Source organism: Apodemus sylvaticus, chromosome 10 (assembly GCF_947179515.1).
Source record: "Apodemus sylvaticus chromosome 10, mApoSyl1.1, whole genome shotgun sequence".
NCBI classification, from domain to species: Eukaryota; Metazoa; Chordata; class Mammalia; order Rodentia; family Muridae; genus Apodemus; species Apodemus sylvaticus.
In genome coordinates, this window is record NC_067481.1 from 98,900,115 (window position 1) to 98,919,817 (window position 19,703).

A 19,703-nucleotide genomic window follows, 5' to 3' on the forward strand; every position below is an offset into this window, starting at 1 on the left:
CCATATGACTTACAAAGTTTAAGAGAGGCAAGCAATGCATATCCACCAAAATTCAAAGTGTTTCATTGGTTGTCTTACATCATTTAAAAAAAGAGGCTTAAGAGATAGCTCCACTGTTAAGAGTGCTTAATTCAGAGCACAGGAGGAGTTATTTAAAACTTTGATCTTACTTGGTAGCCCCCAAGGAAGTTGGAAGAGCTGATTCTGAAATCAAGTTTGGTGGCTGCTGATCTGTTGATATTCCTCCTGCTGGAATACTCATTGGGTTGTTTCCTTTAAAGACAAAGAAAAATGAAATCAATCCCTACACTATAAACACTTGAAGTTCCTATAATAGATAAAAAAAAGTGAGCATATAAAGAACTCATATAAAAATAACAGAATATAGCAGGACAGAAGCTCTGGAAGCTGTACGTCTCATTAGTGGTTACTAACATAGGCAAGCTCCAGCATCAGCTCCTTCCTACTTACTCTATAGCCTAAAGAGATGTGCTCTGGAGCTGCAGTACTCTTAGCTCCTGAGAAAATGATCACTGCCCACATGATGCCTTCAGCTTTTCTGTTTCTTTAATGTCAAACAACTATACTGAGCTGCCTGGCACATACCTGTGTGTTAAGACTGTTCTTACATGTCAGAGAGTAAACTTACAAAAGTTAAGTTTAGGAGAAAAAAAATAGGTATTTTAAAAAATGCAAACTCAGATTAATAAAACAATTCCAAAACAATAACATCAAACAGGAAAGGAATAGACAGAATTTGGGACACCACTGATAATAATTTAGGTGTTTTTCCAGAAAGTATATAAAACAGATTTTTTTTCTTTTTTTTCTTATTTTAGAATTATTTACTTATTACATGTGAGTACACTGTTGCTGTCTTCAGACACACTAGAAGAGGGCAGCATATCTCATTACAGATGGTTGTGAGCCACCATGTGGTTGCTGGGATTTGAACTCTGGACCTCCAGAAGAACAGTCTGTGGCTCTTAACCGCAGAGCGATCTCTCTAGCCGTAACAGGGATGATTTTAATTAGTCCATCTCCTCCTCTTTTTATCTCTGTCTGTACTGCTGTATATCAGACTTGGAGCTTCATGCACACTAAACTACCACTGACTCACATCCCTAATCTTAACTGGTCATTTTTTAATGACTCAGTTTTGGCTAAAACACTAGTGGCACCAGCTACAACTTCACTGATAGCAATGCTCACCCTGTGAGAGTCTGAGATTAAAGGACAGAGGAAAAGTGCTAAGGAAACTACACTGGGAAGTAACAAAAATTGGGATTATCAATAAATGTTTAAAGCTGGCAAATGATAGGCTACAGCGACCAGAGGAAGTACCGACTTACCCATCTGGTAAGCATCTGCAGGTGACAGTAGCTGCTGTGTGCCTACTGCTAACCAGCCTGATTCTACATGGTCACTTCCAAAGATGAGAGGACCAAACAAAATGACATGGCAGGACCCTACCCAGCCATTATAAAATAAGTGGTGTACTACCTAAGAGTTCACTCAGGTTGGATTCTGCATTCTGAACCATAATCATGTCCTTCATCAACTGTCTGGATAAAGTGGTACACATAAAGCAAATCACTGCCTCACTTGAAAATGTTCTTTTTACAACCATGTACCATCTTCCCCGCACATTTACACCTCAAGTTTTCTCTATAAGGCTGTTGATCAAAAGCAATGGATCTAAAGTCAGAACAGACTGGAAATAGCCTTGGGTTCCAGTAAGCACCATCATCTTTACAATATACTTGGAGGAAGTTAGTTCTTATGTGTTCCTTCACTTACCTAGGGCATTGAGAGTCCTCATCTGCTGGTGGGCTGGAGGCTGTGCTGGTTGCTGGCCAGGAACCTGAGGCTGCAGCTGTGTCTGAGGCTGGTTCATGTAGGGGAGCCCTAGGGCAGCATAGGCCCGCTGCATGGAACTGGGGTCTATGGGATTTGGGTTACTTAGAGAAGTGGCATTCTGTTGCCCTGCACCAACAGAACCAATTGTGTTTTGAATTCCACTAGCTGGAGATCCCAGGATGGCTAGAACAGCAAACAGACAGATAAGCAAAAAAGGTAAGTGAAGGGGAGAGGCCCAGAAATAAACTGTAAATAATATGAGTCAAATAAGCCTTTCAAAGATTAGCCATTAAATCTAGCAAGAAGGAAGTAGTATGGAATTCATCTATTTTGTCTAGCAGTGGTTAAGAACAAAAATCTAAAGCAAATCTACCCTTTATATATAAAAGCAACAAAAAATAAAAAATTAAAAAGAGATCACTTTGTAAAAATTAGTAGTTATTAAAATCTACAGATACCTAGGAAGTCAGTTGTAAGGAGTGTCAAACGTATAACAAGGCAAAGCACATGATTATGAATGGGTCAACAACTACCTCTCTGTGAGGGGAGGAGTCTTCCGACAGGCTGTTACCCCACCTAGCTTTTAGTATTCACTTTTGTAAACTGAGAGAAATAGGAAAGGCGAAACCTGGTTGGACACTTCTTAATCAATAGATCTATGAGGTGATCCTCTAAATTACAAAACAGCATTTCTCTAAACTTACTTGTGTAATGACAGCATTAGCAACAGACCTTTCTTTTAAAAACCCTCTCGTGGTATTCTTTTCCAGGAGAGCACCAGGCTGGACCATATTATACTTGACTGACAGGTCTGCCCAAAATTAACAGATGGAACGAGACTTGAGGATTCCAAATGAGCTTTAATTTATTTAGGTGTCACCTCAGTATCGTTGATATGCAAGACATAGATGTGTCTCATGTAGCTGACCCAAAGCCACAAGCAGCACACAGAGCAGCTGTCTAACCCCAGGAATTACAAGGAAAAAACCGTGTCCACATAATACATTCATTCCAAACGTCTTTGGTCATTTCAAGTTTAGCCAATCCACCCCCCACAATCCATCCACTTGCTGAGTTTTCTGTATGTCGGAGGTTGGCTGACACACTGCTTTTTATTTTTTTTTAAAAGAGGTCCTTTCTTTTAAACTTGTACAATGTTTAGAGTCATGCTAAAAGTAAAATCACAAAGACATGCTTTATGTATTAAGCTTATAAAGTTGACATTATATGACTTTGACATATAAAACAGTCACAAAGCCTTTCTTTTAGTTAGTAATATTCTTACAACCAACATCTATGCAAGAATAATACAGAACTGAAATGCTTATCAGATTAATCAAACAGAAAAGTGCAAAAAGAATGTACAGCTCAACAAGAATATAGATGAAATAGTCAAGTATAAATATCAAGATTGCACTTGAAAATATAAGCATGTATCCCATGTCATCATGGTAATTTTTCAAAGAGTTATGACATAGAAAAAGAAAATAATTATCTGGTGTTCCCTTGTAGGACAAAAAATTCACAGGCCTCACTTCTCACCAAGATATTTATTTTCATTCTCTCTTTCCCTTCCTCAACCTGCACGCCCCCCACCCCCTCATCTTCTCACAAATGATACTCAAGTGTTCAGCCCCAGGTCAGGCCAATTTACCTGCCACCTTCAGCCTAAGAAAGGATGAGCTGGCTCTCCCTCTCAAGGTGAAGATGCAATGGCTGGGCTTTAATGACTGTGTCCTACTAGACTCTTTCACTCACACATCCTAAAATGTCATCTATTTTGATAAAATGCTCACCACAGGATGAAAACCATTCCTAAACCCAGAACCACATATATAGTAATCTGTCTCATTCACCAAACCTTCTGATGGGTACTGCTGACATGGTCACTCTACTTTGTTTTTAAGTTAAAAACAGGTTCCCTAAATATAAATATTATTTTCATTTTGAAACAAAATATACCTAGCAAAAAACATGTAAAAATTTAGGAACTGTACAATTTAACAAGCCAGGACCAAGAAGAAAAAAATCACAAAGAGACCTGACACTAAAACACAACAGGAGCTCCAAACAATGCTAGTGTATAAAAAGCACTAACATCTAGGGGTTACAAGAATTTACAGTGGGGAAATAGACTAATAGCAGTTATATAAAAGTAGCTACCAATATTCCCTATCCTTCTCTAAATTACCACAGGGCCCACTGGTCTGTTTATCTTTAGGCATTTATACTTCCAACATTCACACCTAGGCTCCCAGAAACACTGGCTAGCACAAAGTCTACATACTCCTTGAGCTTAGACCTACTGGGGAAAACAAGAATGATTTAATAATCATTCAATACATATTAAACCACAACTTGAGACATGGATCAGACAAAAACCCATTCATCTCATCCTGAACATCACTGCAGATTGGGACTCCCTAAGACTCAGCCCACTCTTCACCTACTCTTGTCACACAGGGCTGCTATCGCTGGGAGGGTTCAGTGTCAGCATTTACTCTTCACCTGCTACATGGGACTATGTGAAGTGCCACAGGGGATCTGTAGCCATCTGTCCGTTCCCACCCCAAGCACCTTAAGGACGAACAAGAATAAACAGTGCCTTAAAGACAGCAATGCGCACCTACCTGCATCCTAGACAAGGAGCGTTCTGTACTCATCAACTGGACATGTTAATCAAGACCATCTACTTGGTCTTTTCTCTTCTGAGGTTTCATGTTGTGACACACATCATCAGTCCCTTGGATGTAATACTATACCCTAAGGAGTCTCAATGCGCTAGCTAGTTTATCAGGTGGCACACCTGAACAGAGACACATCTTTGAGGAGTATTTTGGCTGTTATTTTGGTCTGTTTGTTTGGGGTAGGGAGACTGGGTTCTGCTATATAGCTATGGCTGGCCTGTACCTCACTATGCAGCCCAAGCAGCCTCAAGTTCACGGTCAGAAGTCATAGCTTAGGAAACAGGGCCACGTTCACTAAGGGCTCTGTACAGGACTCACCTATCAGTCCCTGAATAGGGCAAGACAGTCTTTCCCCTGTGAAGTAAATATGTTGCTAACTTAAAACACTCAATTAGTCGGTCAATGTCAGGCTCTAATCATTTCCAATATAATTGGGCTCAATTTGAAAATTCAACAAAAACTGACACGTATTAAATTTCAAACTCTGTTAGAGTGGTGGGTGACAAATCAAAACGCAAGCCTGGCAGTTACTCTATTAATTCTTAGATTGCTACATAAGACAAATAAACAGTGCTAGGTTCATTCAAATTGGGACCTCTGACAAGCAGAAGGTGCTCCCTCCCTCAAAGTCTCTTCCCTGGGAATAATGTGGGGCACAACAACAAACAAAGTCTGGAGTGCCCAAGTTCTCAAAGGTGGCTTTCCTTAGAAGCCAAGACACACAGAAGGGCAAGAAGCAACTGTTCTGATCAAGGAAGGGACAGTGAGCTTAAGGCTCTCTTACTCTGTAAAGCTTTTCAGGCCCTATTTTCCCAGCCCAATCTCTATTGGTATGTCGGAGGCATCTGGAGACCATAGGGCTCCCAAGTGAACTAAGAGCCTGATTAGCTGGATCCCAGGAGGTGCTCTATAAAATTGAATTTTGAGGTTGATTTTAACTCAATATATTAATAACAATATAAATAATAATGAAAGGTGTTTTAAGCAATCCAAAATGTGTCTAGAAGTGGGATAAAGAGCCACTCCATGAAGTAAGGGCAAAGGTGATGAGGACATTGGAGCAACAAGCTAGAGGACTGCTATCATAGTCACTGCAGATTGTCATTCTGTGGTTCAGCTTAAGTCTGGGGCTGGACCTGGGGCTATCCATGAAGCACAGGTCTAAATCCCTGTGGGATTCAGGTAGAAAAGCCAGGGTCTTCCTCAGAGAATACTTCTATCCTTCCCTGCAGCTCTGACACAAACCTGGCACTTGTAGTCACCCCAAGACACTACAGCCATATTTTAATGTACACACCAAATGCCGAAAATTTGTTAAAAATATAGGTTCTAGTACAAGAAGCATAGATGGGGCCCAAATTTCCCCATTTTCAGAAAGCATGTCTGGATATCAAGTATGAGTAACTAGAAACTCATGGGTTCCCATATGGGGACTCAAGCATGCCACACAGGATCTACTAGAAGTCAGATAGCAGAACAGAACTGATGACAGTAAAGCCCTAATGACTGACCAACTCATGGTGGTACAGTTAAAAGAGAAAGATCAACCCGACCCCAAATTAACAATGAGTTTCATTTCAAGCAATATCTCATTAATTCCTTGGTAAACTTCCCAAGATTCTGTCAGTAGAAGACACAAAAGTTTGAGAGTGGAAAAATGTACCTACCAAGGAGAAGGCACTGGTCAGTATCTGTAGGAAATATGTGTTTAGAAGGCAGAGCTTTTGACATATGTGTTGGTAGCTCCACAGAGTGAACCTCAGCACGGTTATCTCTAAGGCTAGTGTTTTAGTCACTGTTGGAGACACCACAACGGCAGCAACTCTTTTAAAGGAAGGCAATGAACTGGAGACAGGCTTAGTTTAGGAGGTTACTCCATTATCATCATGGCAGAGAGCATGGCAGCACACAAGCAGATGTAGATTGAGCTCTACATCTGGACCCCATTGAGCAGGAGAGAACCCCTGGGCCTGGTTTGGACTTTTGAAACCTCAAAGCACACCCCAGTCAAACACTTCCTCCAAGGCCACACCCAATCCTTTCAAACAGTGTTCCTCCACGAAGACTGAGCATGCAAATACAAGAGCCCACAAGGGCCATTCTTCTGTAATCCACCACACCCAGTCAGCATGATTCCTAGACAGGCTAGGTGTTCTGCTGGCATGTCACTACCAAGGTAATTGTGTTGACCCTGGGTTCCATGAGCACCTCTTCTCTCTATGAAGGTCTAGGCATATTCTCATTCCACCCAGTAAGGCCTACACAAAATACTTTATACTTATTCTTGATCCTTTAAGAGACCGTTACTACTTTAAAAAATATGACACAGCAGCAACCCCAGAAATCCTAGAAAAGCTACTCCCCTAAATTAAAAGTTAAGCATAAAACTGAAGCTCATAATTCACTGAATTAATATCAAGCAAATACAAATTAACTCAACAATAGTGGAATTTTGTTGTTTTGGTTTGGTTTTTTTGAGGGGACATGATCTAGCAATATATACTCTTAAGATAGCCTAGAATTTCATAATCCTCCTGCCTCAGCTTCTGGAGTACTAGAATAACCAACCACACCTAAATTTTAAGATAAATATTTCAATCTCTTAGAATTCAACCCTCAGACAATGAAGGGCTGGATTCACTTCTTTCTCTAGTTCCTAGTCTAGGATTATAAACCATAAACACAATTTTCTAGAGAAAAGGAGCACTGCTAAACATTCTCCCCAATGACATAAAATAAATTTTATCTCATACATCTGAAAGTATAGAGCCAAAAGACCACACTCAAAATTGAAATGTAATTTAAGAAGCATTTAGGCTGGAGAGATGGCTCAGTCGGGAAAGTGCTTGTAGCACAACCAAGAAAAGCCGAGTTCAGGTCTCCAACACTCACATTAAAAAAGAAACAAAAACAAAAAACAAAAACAGCAAACTGTTATGGTGGCAGTATGCGTCTGTAACCCTGGTGCTGAGAAGGCAAAGACAGGCAAATTCCAGGGGATCACTGGCTTATCAGTCTAGCTAAAACTATGAGATCCAGGTTCAATGAAAGACTATCTCAAATAAAAAAAATTAAGGTAGAAGGTGATTAGAACAAGACACCAGATGACCTCTAGTTTCCACAGGCTCACATATGAGCAAAATCACCTATAGATATACACACTAATTAAAACTTTAAAAAGGAACATTAAACTTTTTTAGCTTTTTTTTCCATTAAAAACTCGTGCAGAGGTCATCAACTTTCTCTGTGACTTTACATTATCAACGCCTCCACACCGCTAACACCTCAAGTTATGACTAGGAGAAACACTGTGGTTTACCACTTGAGAAAGCATGCTTTGAATCAATTTTCATACTTAGGCAATTATAAAGACATTAAGAAAAACAAACCATATTTCTTTTTTTTTCTTCCCTCTTGAACAAAAACCACATAAGTATTTCTTAAAAAGAGAAATTGCAAAGGTTTAAAATGTTCACAACAGTATGTAGATACTAAGCTCAAAAGATCCTTCTCATAGTCACATCCCAAAATTAAAAGTTAAAAAAATAAAATTCTAGTTCATCATTCATGGAATTAATAAGACCCAGTATCCCAGAACTTTATTTTATTTAAGAAATATCCAGGGGGAAAAAAAAACTGTGAATTAAAAATTCAGGAGTTACAAAGATGGCTTAGAGGCTAAAGTACTTGTCAGGCAAGTGTAACGATCTGAGTTCAAATTTCCATAGCTTGTGTTAAACCAGCCACGACAACATGCATGTAATCCCAGTTCAAATGCCAGGTGGAAATAGAAGAATCTCTAGACACTCACAGGCTACCCAGCTTATATACAGCACACATAAACAACAAAGACCTAGCCTCAAAACAAAATAAAGGGTAAGAACCAAGAACCAACATCTCTGACCTCTGAGCTATACCACAAGCTATGGCAAATGAGTAAACACACACACACACACACACACACACACACACACCTCCAATACATATACACAAAAAGAATAATTTAACTGATTCAAGAAACTAAGTCTTCAAAGAAACTTATTTGTGATACATCTGTAAGGGAAGAAGATATCAGGCCCCAACACCCTGTTTTTTTCAATGAAGCATGCTATATAGTGTGAATCAGCTCACAGAAGAAAAGTTGGATTCATAAGAGATCAAATAGCCAGCAATGGCACTCCATTCCATAGTACTCTTAGATTAGAGTGATTTGCCATGTACAGCCAGCCAGGAAGAAAGCAGCACATGTTCACCAGGCAGACCAGGAACCTGTGAAGATTTTAAGAAGATGTTCTAAGTGAAGAACCCTGAGAACACTGGGGAGAAGATGGTGAAAGATGAGCAAGGCTGTGCCACCCTGAAAGATCACTAAAGAAGGAAGGGTGTGCCTCCAATTAGAGCATGCCCACCCAAGGGCACCTTCTAGATGTGCACATGAGGAACATTGCCAAACACCACAACGTAGCCTCTGAAATGACAGCAAAGGTCCTTAAAATTGAGGTGTTCATATCCTTCCTAATGCTCTGATGCCTAAAATCAGCAGGGATCCAGAGCCTCATGTAGGAAAGAGCAACCAGTACAGAACAGGTCACATCAAGAACCACAGAGATGATTCTGAAGACAACAGAACAATGGAGATGGGCAGGATGTGTCAATCCCGAGGCTGCAATTCCCAGTCTAAAGCTCAATAAATCGATATACCAGCAGGTGTAGAAGCTGCTTAAGCAAAAGTTTACCAGACTCTTATACTGATATAACCTAACAGGTTATTCACAAAGAAAGTGTCCCTCTACTGCCCCCCTGATGTCACTGTCCTTGTGAGTAACCTGATATTCAAATAAATCCTCAAACTAAGTATTTGTCAGAAAATACCAAATCTTCCTGAGAGACATTTGATGAAAATGCCCTTGCTGTTCTGCACTCATTCAAGTCCATGCGTGTGGGTTGTGGAGGGAAATGAAAGCCCAGCACGGCTGTGGCTATTTGAGAAGTTTGCTGAAAGCCCATCTACCCACTGAGCTTGGCTGCACTAGGTCACTGTCGGCCCTACCTTACCCAGCATGTTGTGCTGGTGACCCTTGCCCACTAGCTCCCTACTCTCAGCAATCTCTTAAGAACAGTTTCTATTCTCATCTCCAAGCTTCTCTGCCCCCGTGCTCACTTACTTTGTTGGTTTCGCTTGTCACTGGCATTTTTCAAAGGGAGGCAAACAGGACAGTCATGTCGTGTGCAGTTCTTCCAATGAGAGATGATTTGTCGTGAAGATGCACAATGGGCAACTATGACCAGAAAAACAACGAGATGTTATTTTTCTATCCAAATCGTCACACTTTCAATTACACCTAAATTATAATGCCAGATTCCATTAAAAAAAAATGGTAACAAGTGTAACCATAACATAGTACAGGCAGTCTTTAACTTACAAACAGGCTGTTCAAAAGGTTTGTAAGTTGACTGTCAGTAATTCCAGCCAAAAAATTCCCATAGAAGCAATGTTATGAATGATGGGTGATTAAGGTTCCGCCCACAAAATAGAACAAAAGCCTCTGAAATACCGAGCATCTACAATGAAAGGCAGAACAGAGTTCTACAATGTCACCATTAAAAATAAAAACATTACATTATATTTAAGGATGAAACTAGCTAAGAACTACCAATGAAGAAATATAGACAGAGGAGCCAATGAGAAGTCTGTGGAGAGTCTAAAAGGAACTTGGGTTACTTTGTAAAAGTACTTGAGAGAGTAATTGACCCTGTATATTTCCTATCTTCATATTCTAAAGTCTAATCTTGCCCTGTTCTGTGTTTCCATCATGATCAGGGTTATTCCAGGGACTCAAAGGCACCATGGGACAGAGGGAAGAACAGGGAGATATTTCACCCAAGGTTTATGAACACAAGAAAGAAGAGAAGAGAAGAGAAGAGAATAAAGATTACAAGAAAGCATGGCTGTTGACAGGAAATACTTCTTTCAGTGAAACTGAGGCATATGTAAAAATAAATAAAAAATTTAAAAAGGAGAGCACACGATGTATGTACCTAATTTTCTCCCTCCCTAGGGATGATGACTTGGATGCCATCAGAGCAGCCTCAAGACAGAGGGCAGATGAGCAAGGTAGTGGGCCATCTGATAGTCTAAATCCATGAAATAACCACAAGACAGATGCTGGGGGTGCAGGAAAAGGTGTGCGCCTGCCTGTGTGTATTACTGCCCCAAACAACCACAGTACAGACAAGAAGTAACAGAGAGTCCTTCATGAAAGGAAGAAGAAAAAGAACACACCCTTGCCTCATGTGGAGCAGTTCAGAGTATCAAAACACCAAATCACCTGCCCCTCAGTAGGTGAGCTTTTCAGGGACAGCTGAGTGCCATATGTGGGGACTGTGGGAACAACACATTCTAGGTCACACCAAGAGAAGGTCAGCATCTAGGCAGTGCAGGACTCCAACCACCAAAGCTGCTGAAAAATAATAAAGGCAAAGTCCACCCTAAAAACAGCCACTAGTTCAGAAAAGGGCACTTACCTTGGCAGGCTTTCCCAGCCTGACAATGTGTCATGTGATTCAAAACATTTTTCATGGTTCGACAGTGTGGGAGAGAACAGGCCCGAACCTCTCCATTCGCTTGCTCTCGTCTTTGACATTTGTGGGCATGAAGCAGTAGAACCAGCTGCTGCTGTATCAGTTTGCGTTTTTCAGGGTCTGCTGTGGGGCCTGTTGCAATTGCTTGTGTGGGTACAATTCCCACTGATGTTTGCAACTGGGACTAAAATAAAACAAAGTAACAAAAATATCTTATTAAGATTTTAGAGTTTTGATTCACTCTAGTCATTAGGAAAGCTCATGAACAACATAACTAAAAGAATTGGTATAGTTTTCTTTAATCTACCAAAACATTGGGAAGATCCAAACACAAAAATCAACCTAACTCAGATGCAAAGCTGACTCATGATCATTTGAATACAATTATCATCCAAATTACAACAAGCAGAAACAACACCTGCTCTAGACCACAGCAACACAAACTGAATCCACCCCATTGTAAGCTCCATCAGCAGAAAGTGTGTGTCTGCTCACCCAAAGGATACTGCAGCTTATTTAGGTACCAAAGAGCAAAAGGTTGACAACTTTGTGTGGTTCAATCTAACAAAGATTGCCTTGAAGAAGTGCAGCCCACAGCTGAGGATAAGAGCCACCTGTGTTTGAAAGGTGTCTCTGCACCACCTTTACATTTCATTGTAGCACACACAGAGGACAGCCCGTGCAGTTCCACTTCACTGCGGTCACCACTTTTAGAAAGGCATGATACTTACTGAAAACACAACAATGAAGTATGATTTTTAAAACTTTCTTAAGAAAGAAGTGTTTAGTCTTTCATTTAAATTTCCAATCTACTAAAACTACTAAAACTATAGAAAGTGAGTTGGAATATTTTCATCTGTCTGAACAAGCGTGATGAGTGTAACTTGACTATAAGGTAAATGGACAAAGAGGCCTGTGAGCTCTTATTCTTTAAAAATCACTAATACTCTTCACAGATGCATATAAGTTTATCAAAAAAGAAAACTATAATGTCTGTAATATACACTATATCATCCATACACCAAGCATTTCTGATCCTTAACTATTCTGATAATCCCAACTTAAGTCAATAACACTGACTTATCTTTTCTATTTTACTTTACTATAAGAAACATTGGAGCTGGCAAGGCACTTGCAGCCAAGGCTAGTGACTAGTTAGATTCCCAAGTACCCATATGGTGAGAGGAAGAACCAACATACAAGCTGACCTGACCTTCATACACAAACATAACAATCAAACATAAAAAATTTGATTAGATTTATTAATCTTACATGTGAGTGTTTTGTTTGCATGTTTGTCCATGTGCACACACACTTGGTACCCATAAAGGTCAGATGGATGCAGAAGGCCCCCTGGCTGGAATGCGGGATGACAGTGAACTACTGTACGGGTGCTAGGAAGCAAATGTGCATTCTCTGCAAGAGCACAACTGCTCTTAACCACTAAGTCATCTCTCCAGCCTCAATTCAAAAATTAAAAAAAACAACAACCCATAACTATGTATCCACAATTAGGAGAGAAAAATTGTAAATATATTAAGTATGTATGTGTTCACTTGTGTGTATAGAAACCAAGTTGACAAGGGATGTTTTCCACCTTATTTAGTGAGAGAATGTTTTGTCAAACCTGAAGCTGTGGTTTCAGGTAGATTACCTGGTTAGTGAGCTCCAGTGATCCTCCTGTCTTCCCTAGCAGCACTGGGATAAACAGGGATTTAAAATATGTTGTAGGTCCTTTAGTTCTAAACTCAAATGCTCATGTAGGCACTTACTAACTGAGCCATCTCCCCAGCACTGGCTGGTCCAATTTTTACAAAGGTCCCAGAAACTGAGGGGCAGATCTAATTACTTCACCCAGGTTGGCATTTAATGAGCAACAGAGGGCTGCAGGTGGTCATTCAATTTAATCCAGTCCCTACTACCTAGGAAGTCACGAAGAAATCAATAGAAGGGGCTTGGACAAGACCTTCCCTTTAAAGCACAAAAGGTGGCAAGATGGTTCAGTGGCAGGAAGAGAAAACCAACCCCCAAATGTTGTCTTCTGACCTCCACACATGCATCATGAGATAGTATGAACACACCTGCATGTAACCACAGCGTGCACACACACATATGTACAAATAAAATTTTTTAAGGAATGGCACAAACTAAGTGTTGCTTTTCAAAAGTAACACTTTTGCAATAGCTTAGAAAAAATTTGAAAAAGTTAAAAAATAGAAGGGGGGGGCTAGAGAAATGGCCTGACAGTTAATAGCACTGGCTGTTCTTTCAGAGGACAGAAATTTGAGTCCTAGTACTGACGAGGTTGCTCATAACTGTCTATAACTCCAATTTCAGAAGATCCAAGCACACATGAGCTATACATATATACAAGCAGGTAAAACACTTGTACAGATATTTAACGGTTTATTTAAAAAGATAAAAGAGAGCTGGGTTTGGTGGTACATGCCTTTATCCCATCACTCAGGAGGCAGATCTCTGAATTTGAGGCCAGCTTGGTGTACATAGAAAATTCCAGTGGAATTGGAAAAGAATGGAGGAAAATTAGTTGTAAATCATAGGTCTTTTTTTTTTAAGTTTTTTTTTTTTTTCTAAATTCTTTGTTTACATTCCAAAGGCTTTCCCCCTTTCCCATAGGTCTTATTAATACCCAGCCAGGACCAAAACCACTTAAGAAAAAAAACAAAAAACAAAACACACAAACTTAAAATCCTTTAATAAGAGACAACCTTTAAAATATGCAAAGGATCTGACCAGATATTTCTCAAAAATATATAATAAATGACCAATACAGATGTTAAGCATTTCTATTACAGAAATGTCAGTCAAACCAGGCATGGTGGTACACATCTTTAATTCTAGAACTCAGGACGTAGGTAGGCAGGTTGCTGTGAGTTTGTGGCCATCCTTTTCTACATAGTGAGTTCCAGGACAGTCAGGTCTATGTATAGAGACCCTACAGCAAAAAAGGGGGCTGGGGGAAGGGGAAGGGTTAGATCAAAGCCACAGAGTATAGCTTTAGAACCAAAGAGAGATGGTAACAACAGCAGTGGTCCAGTAGAGGAGGACATGGAGGAACTGGACACACATCACTGGAAAGAATCTAAGTTGCTGGAAAAATGTCTGGCAGTTCCTCAACACAAACCAGGACATCACTCTACACACCTGGGAACATATCCAAGATAATTAAAAGGACATGTTCATACACAAACATGTGTTAAAAAAAAAGTTCACAGCAGTATAACATAGCAACCAGAAACACAAACAACTCAAGTGTTCATTAAGAGAAGAATAAAATGTGTTCTACTCTAACTAGAATATTTTTCTAACCATTAAGAAATGACTCATGAACATAGTAGAACATGTATCCTTATTACATGCTGGGGAATCCTCTGTTGGAGGAATGGATACAGAAAATGTGGTATATATACACAATGGAGTACTATTAGAAACAATGATTTCATGAAATTCTTAGACAAATGGATGGAACTGGAGATCATCATCTTAAATGAGGTAACCCAGTCTCAAAAGAATACTCATGATATGCACTCACTGATAAATGGATACTAGCCTAGAAGCTTGGAATACCCAAGACACAATGAACGTTATCAAATGATGCCCAAGAAGGAAGGAAGGAGTGGCCCCCAGTCCTGGAAAAGCTCAGTGTAGCAGTGTAGGGGAATACCAGGGCAGGGACATGGGAAGAGGTGGATTGGGGAACAGGGGGAGGGAAGAGAGCTTATGGGACTTTCGGGGAGGGGGGGTCCCGGGATAGGGAAACTCACTTGAAATGTAAATAAAGAATATATCGAATAATATATATATATATATATATATATATATATATATATATATAAATAAAGAAATGACTCATGCAGGCAGGCGGATTTCTGAGTTCGAGGCCAGCCTGATCTACAGATAGCCAGGGCTACACAGAGAATCCCTGTCTTGAAAGAACTGACCCCTCCCCCAAAAAAAGAATAAAAAGAAATGGCTCATGCAACTTGATGTGCCATGGTGAGGTGAAATGGGGGGAGGGATTCCCCCTTCTTGGAGGAGAAAGGGTAGGGGAATGGGGTGACTGTGTGAGTGTGTGGGGCGACTGGCAGGAGAAGGGGAGCTGATACTGGGATACAGAGTGAATGAGTGAATGAATGAGTGAGTGAGTGAGTGAGTGAGTGGATGTGTATGTGTATGTGTGTGTGTGTGTGTGTGTATGTAACCAGAAATGACACACGGAGTGGGGGAAACCATATATACAATTTTTGATTCCATTTCTGTTCTATGTCCAGGAATGCACAGGAATGGAACACAGATCTGAGACAGGCTAAAGCTGAGGATTCTAGAGAATTGAAAGAGTACAGCTAATGGTCCAGGGTTTCCTTTTGGGATGATGAAAATATCCCAAACTGACTGAGACCAAGACTGTACAAAGTCACTGAACCGAGCACTTTACAAGAGAGAATGTTCTATGAACGACATCTTATTAAAAGCTGGGCTCTTGCTTGGTTAGCTCTGTTGTTTGAGACAGTCTCTCACGTAGCCTAGTCTGGGCTGCTCCTGCCCTCCGTGTCTCAGGTGGAATTATGTAGCCATGCCTAGCTCAATAAATCTGTTTCTAAAACGTCACTGGTCATCAAATAAAATAAAACAGATGCTTTTTACCCATCGATATGGACAGTACATGAAATAACCACTGTGGTTGTTGAGGGTATATAAGAAGAATACTCTTAAGTACTCTGGTAAAAATACAGCTGAATGTAATATTTAAAAGACAAACTTTCAGATTTGGAAAAGAACACTATCAAAGGAAACGTGCAGTGTTTTTCTGGTTGTAGGGAGTAGGGATTGAGACAATATCTGTTTTGTAAAACCCAGAGTCTGTCTCTAGAGTGCTGAGATTACATGAAGGTGCCACCATCACTAACGCCATTTCATTTTTCCCTCCCTCTCTTCCTAGTGGTGCTGGGTACTAAACCCATGGCCTTATGAATGCTAGTATGTGCTTTATGACTGAATTACACCAACAGCCCAATATATGAATTCCTTTGGTTCATAAACCCACTTAACTCACTGCGAAGGAAGTAACCAAAGATATGCTATGATGTATATGCAAAGTTAAACATCACATTGATCAATGAAAAATTAGAAAAAATGTAAATGCCTGTCAAAGGTAGACTAAATAAATATTTTAACAGGTCTATACTGAAACAGTATGCAGCGATCAAAAATATGATCTCAAATAACCCCAAAGCATACGGAGTATTAGAATGGCCTAGTCAGCTTTACCTAAATTCCTAAGAGACAAAAAATTAGAATACATCATAAATCTGGTAGTACACATCTTTAATCCCAGCTCTCAAGAGGCAGAGGGAGGAGGAACTCTGCGAGTTTGGCCAGGACAGCCAGCACTGCTACACAGAGAAACCCTTTCTCTGAGGAAAGTCAACAACAAAATCATAAAATTACTATTACTAAAGGCAACAAACAATATTGAAACAGAGTTGTAATTTTGTTTTGTTTTTTGATTTTTCAAAACAGGTTTCTCTGTGTAGCCCTGGCTGTCCTCACATTCAGAGATCTGCCTGCCTCTGCCTCCTCAGAGCTAAGGTTAAAGGTTCTCAGCACTACACCTTGCCTTGTCTATTTTATGTGGCTTTGAAATGCCTAAGTTTTGGGAAAGGATGATTGTAGAACACGACCTGCAGTGGGGACATGTAAAAGGTTTTTGGGCTTCAATTAAAGAAAAAAAAAAAAAGACACCAATCACCAATATCCAGCTGATGTGTAAGTTTTAACAAAAAGCTGCTAAACATATTTTTGGAATCTAGTATTTAGCATAATACTATAAGGCCTTTCAGTTTTCTTTTAACTCTGAGTCTGTATCTTTTCTGAGAAAAAGCTTGACAAAAATCATCTAACAGTTCTATCATGGCAGAAGGAAGGAAAGGAGGGAGGGGGAGAGAAAAGAAAAAGAACAGAATGAGAGGGGGGGAGGGAGGGAGGGAGGGAGAGAGAGAGAGGGAGAGAGGGAGAGAGGGAGAGAGGGAGAGGGAGAGAGAGAACAATCATTAGAAAAGAATTTGGATCCTCAGAATCAACATAAAAAGCCAAGCAGGCATGGGAAGGTAGAGGCTGGAGGCTCCCCAAAGCTAGCCGGCTAGCTAACCTACCTGAATTGGTGAGCTCTGAGTTACACACACACACACACACACACACACACACACACACACACACACACGATAGTGATTAAGGAGGTAAAAGACACTAACCTCTGGTCTCTACGTGCACATACACAAAGATGAAAAAGGGAAAATGATGAAGAACTGAATATAAAAAATGGAAAAGCTCACAAATTGCTCAGTGGTTAAGAGCTGGATCCCAGCACCCAGATAACTAACTCGGAGCACACCTGTAACCCACAAGCTCTGTGGGGGATTAAGACAGCCAACAAAATGCAAGCAGGAGTTCTGATTTGTGATAGCCTGACAGCCTCTTCTGACTTGAGATACATGTGCACACGCACCCATGCACACTTGCATCTGCACTCTCAACACAAATCATTGTTTAACACATAACATAGCTATTAACACAGTACCTCACAACTATTAAAGTGGAGAGACTGTTAGTGGAGTGGCCAGTCACGCATAGGACATTAATGTCATATCATCTCCACAAGGCTCAGGGGCGATAGAAGGGAAGATTTTAAGAGCCAGAGGCTGGGGAGGAACTGGATTTGACAGGAGCTCTACCAATCAACTCAGAGGCAATGGCTGTCTGCAGGAGATCAAGCTAGTCAACACTCTAAAGTTCACACTTCACATGCACTGTGGATGGCACCATAGAGTAGGTTTTCTTAAAGGATGTGGAAGATCAACCATAACTCTACTGGGAATACATGACAGCACAAGTTGGAGTCGATTGATCACTAAAAATTATAAAAGAAGACACTAAGCTGAGGAGGTAGGGAGGGAAAAGGAGTTAGGGGGGAAATGGTATGTGTGTATTCCCGCACCCTGGCATATCAAGTCGAATATGTCTTTTGATAAATGTGCAAGGAAGTTAGTGCAGTATAAGAACCACATTGGTTAGGAGAGTAAGCTACTGAGAAACATAAACAGAACTCACTGGCCCAGACACACCAGGATGCAGTCATTCATACACAGATGTGCCTCACTAAAACAACCATACCTTTTTACATGTTGTAGCAGATCCTCGGATTTTTGAGTCTGCTTTTGGTTTATTTTGAGACAGGGTCTGTCTATGTAACCCTGGCTGGCCTGGAACTAACTATGTATACCAAGTTGGCCTCTAACTCAGAGATCTGCCTGCCTCTACCCCGTGAGTGCTGGAGTTACTAGCATACACTAGTTTTGCCAACTTGATACAGTTCAGAACCAGATGGAAAGAGAATCTCAGTGAAGAGATACAGAGCAAATTGACCTATAGGCATTTTATCTTTACTACAATAATTCAAGTGGGAAGAAGTACCCACTGGGTGCACCATTCCCAGGGTGAGTGTGTGAGTGGAGCCGTGAGCTGAGCACAACCATGCATGCACAACCATGCATGCACCCATTCTTTGCTCTCTACTCCTGACTATGCGCGTGATGCAACCAATGCCCTCGAGCACCTGTCTTCTGTGACTTCTCTAACCTAGAAAGGTGAGCTATGTAAACATTTCCCCCACTTTTCAAGATAGGATTTCTCCTTATAGTGCTCGCTGTCCTCCAGCTAACTCAGGTCCATCTGCCTGGCTCTGGGTGGCAATTTCTATGAAGTACGGGCTCATGCTTTCCTTTTATTGCACTGGGCTCTCTAGCATAATTAGTAATGAGGCTTCTTCTTCTTCCATGTTTTATTCTTATTGTGAAGATTAATTTTAGAAAACTAGCTAAAACATCAACCTAAATCGGTAAGTCGTTTGGAACTTTAACAAATAGAAATGCCTATGCAAGTGTCTCTGAGAAGAAGCAAGAGAGGTCTGTGTCTCTGTTGGTGATGGGTGAAGATTATTGCTTTCAGTTTTTTGACTAAGGCTTTTACACCTGTGCATCACAAAATATTCATCTTATCCTCTAATACTTTCCTTTATAGGCTTACTTTTTTCTTAACATTTTATTTAACTCTTTGAGGATTAATAACAATATAGAATTTGATTACTTGATTATATGCACACATACCACTTTTCCTCTGCTTCCCAAGTGCTGGGATTAAAGGTGTGCTACCACTGCTGGGCCATCAACACTTTCTACAGTTGCTTTTGTCATGGTATTTCATCAAAACAACAGAAAACAAAACTAAAACACATATGCTGTTGATCATCATAATTTAGTAGCCTATCAGTTATCACCAACCTATCAAATTGCCTTTACAGGTAAAATATCTAATACTGGTATTCCTTAGTTCTTTAAAAAAAATAAATCTAATATGAAATTTTATTAGGATTATTAAGTTTGCTTAAGTTTTTTTGTTGTTGTTGTTTTTATGAGACTGGGTTTCACTGTATAACAGCCCTGTCTGGCCTGGAACTCATTCTGTAGACCAGGCTGGGCTCAAACTCACACAGATCTA

The 19,703-nt window shown here is 40.3% G+C and overlaps 1 protein-coding gene across 2 annotated transcripts in view; it reads right to left on the bottom strand.

Moving 5' to 3' along the window:
* Crebbp (CREB binding protein) overlaps positions 1–19,703 on the bottom strand; it is a 128,915-nt gene that overhangs the window by 43,663 nt on the left and 65,549 nt on the right. For both annotated transcript variants that reach the window (XM_052197509.1, XM_052197508.1), the window contains 4 exons: positions 11,073–11,313; positions 9,713–9,826; positions 1,801–2,043; positions 171–273 (listed from right to left, as the gene is read on the bottom strand). In XM_052197509.1, coding sequence (XP_052053469.1) covers positions 171–273; positions 1,801–2,043; positions 9,713–9,826; positions 11,073–11,313 — 701 coding nt within the window. The remainder of the gene's footprint in view (positions 1–170; positions 274–1,800; positions 2,044–9,712; positions 9,827–11,072; positions 11,314–19,703) is intronic.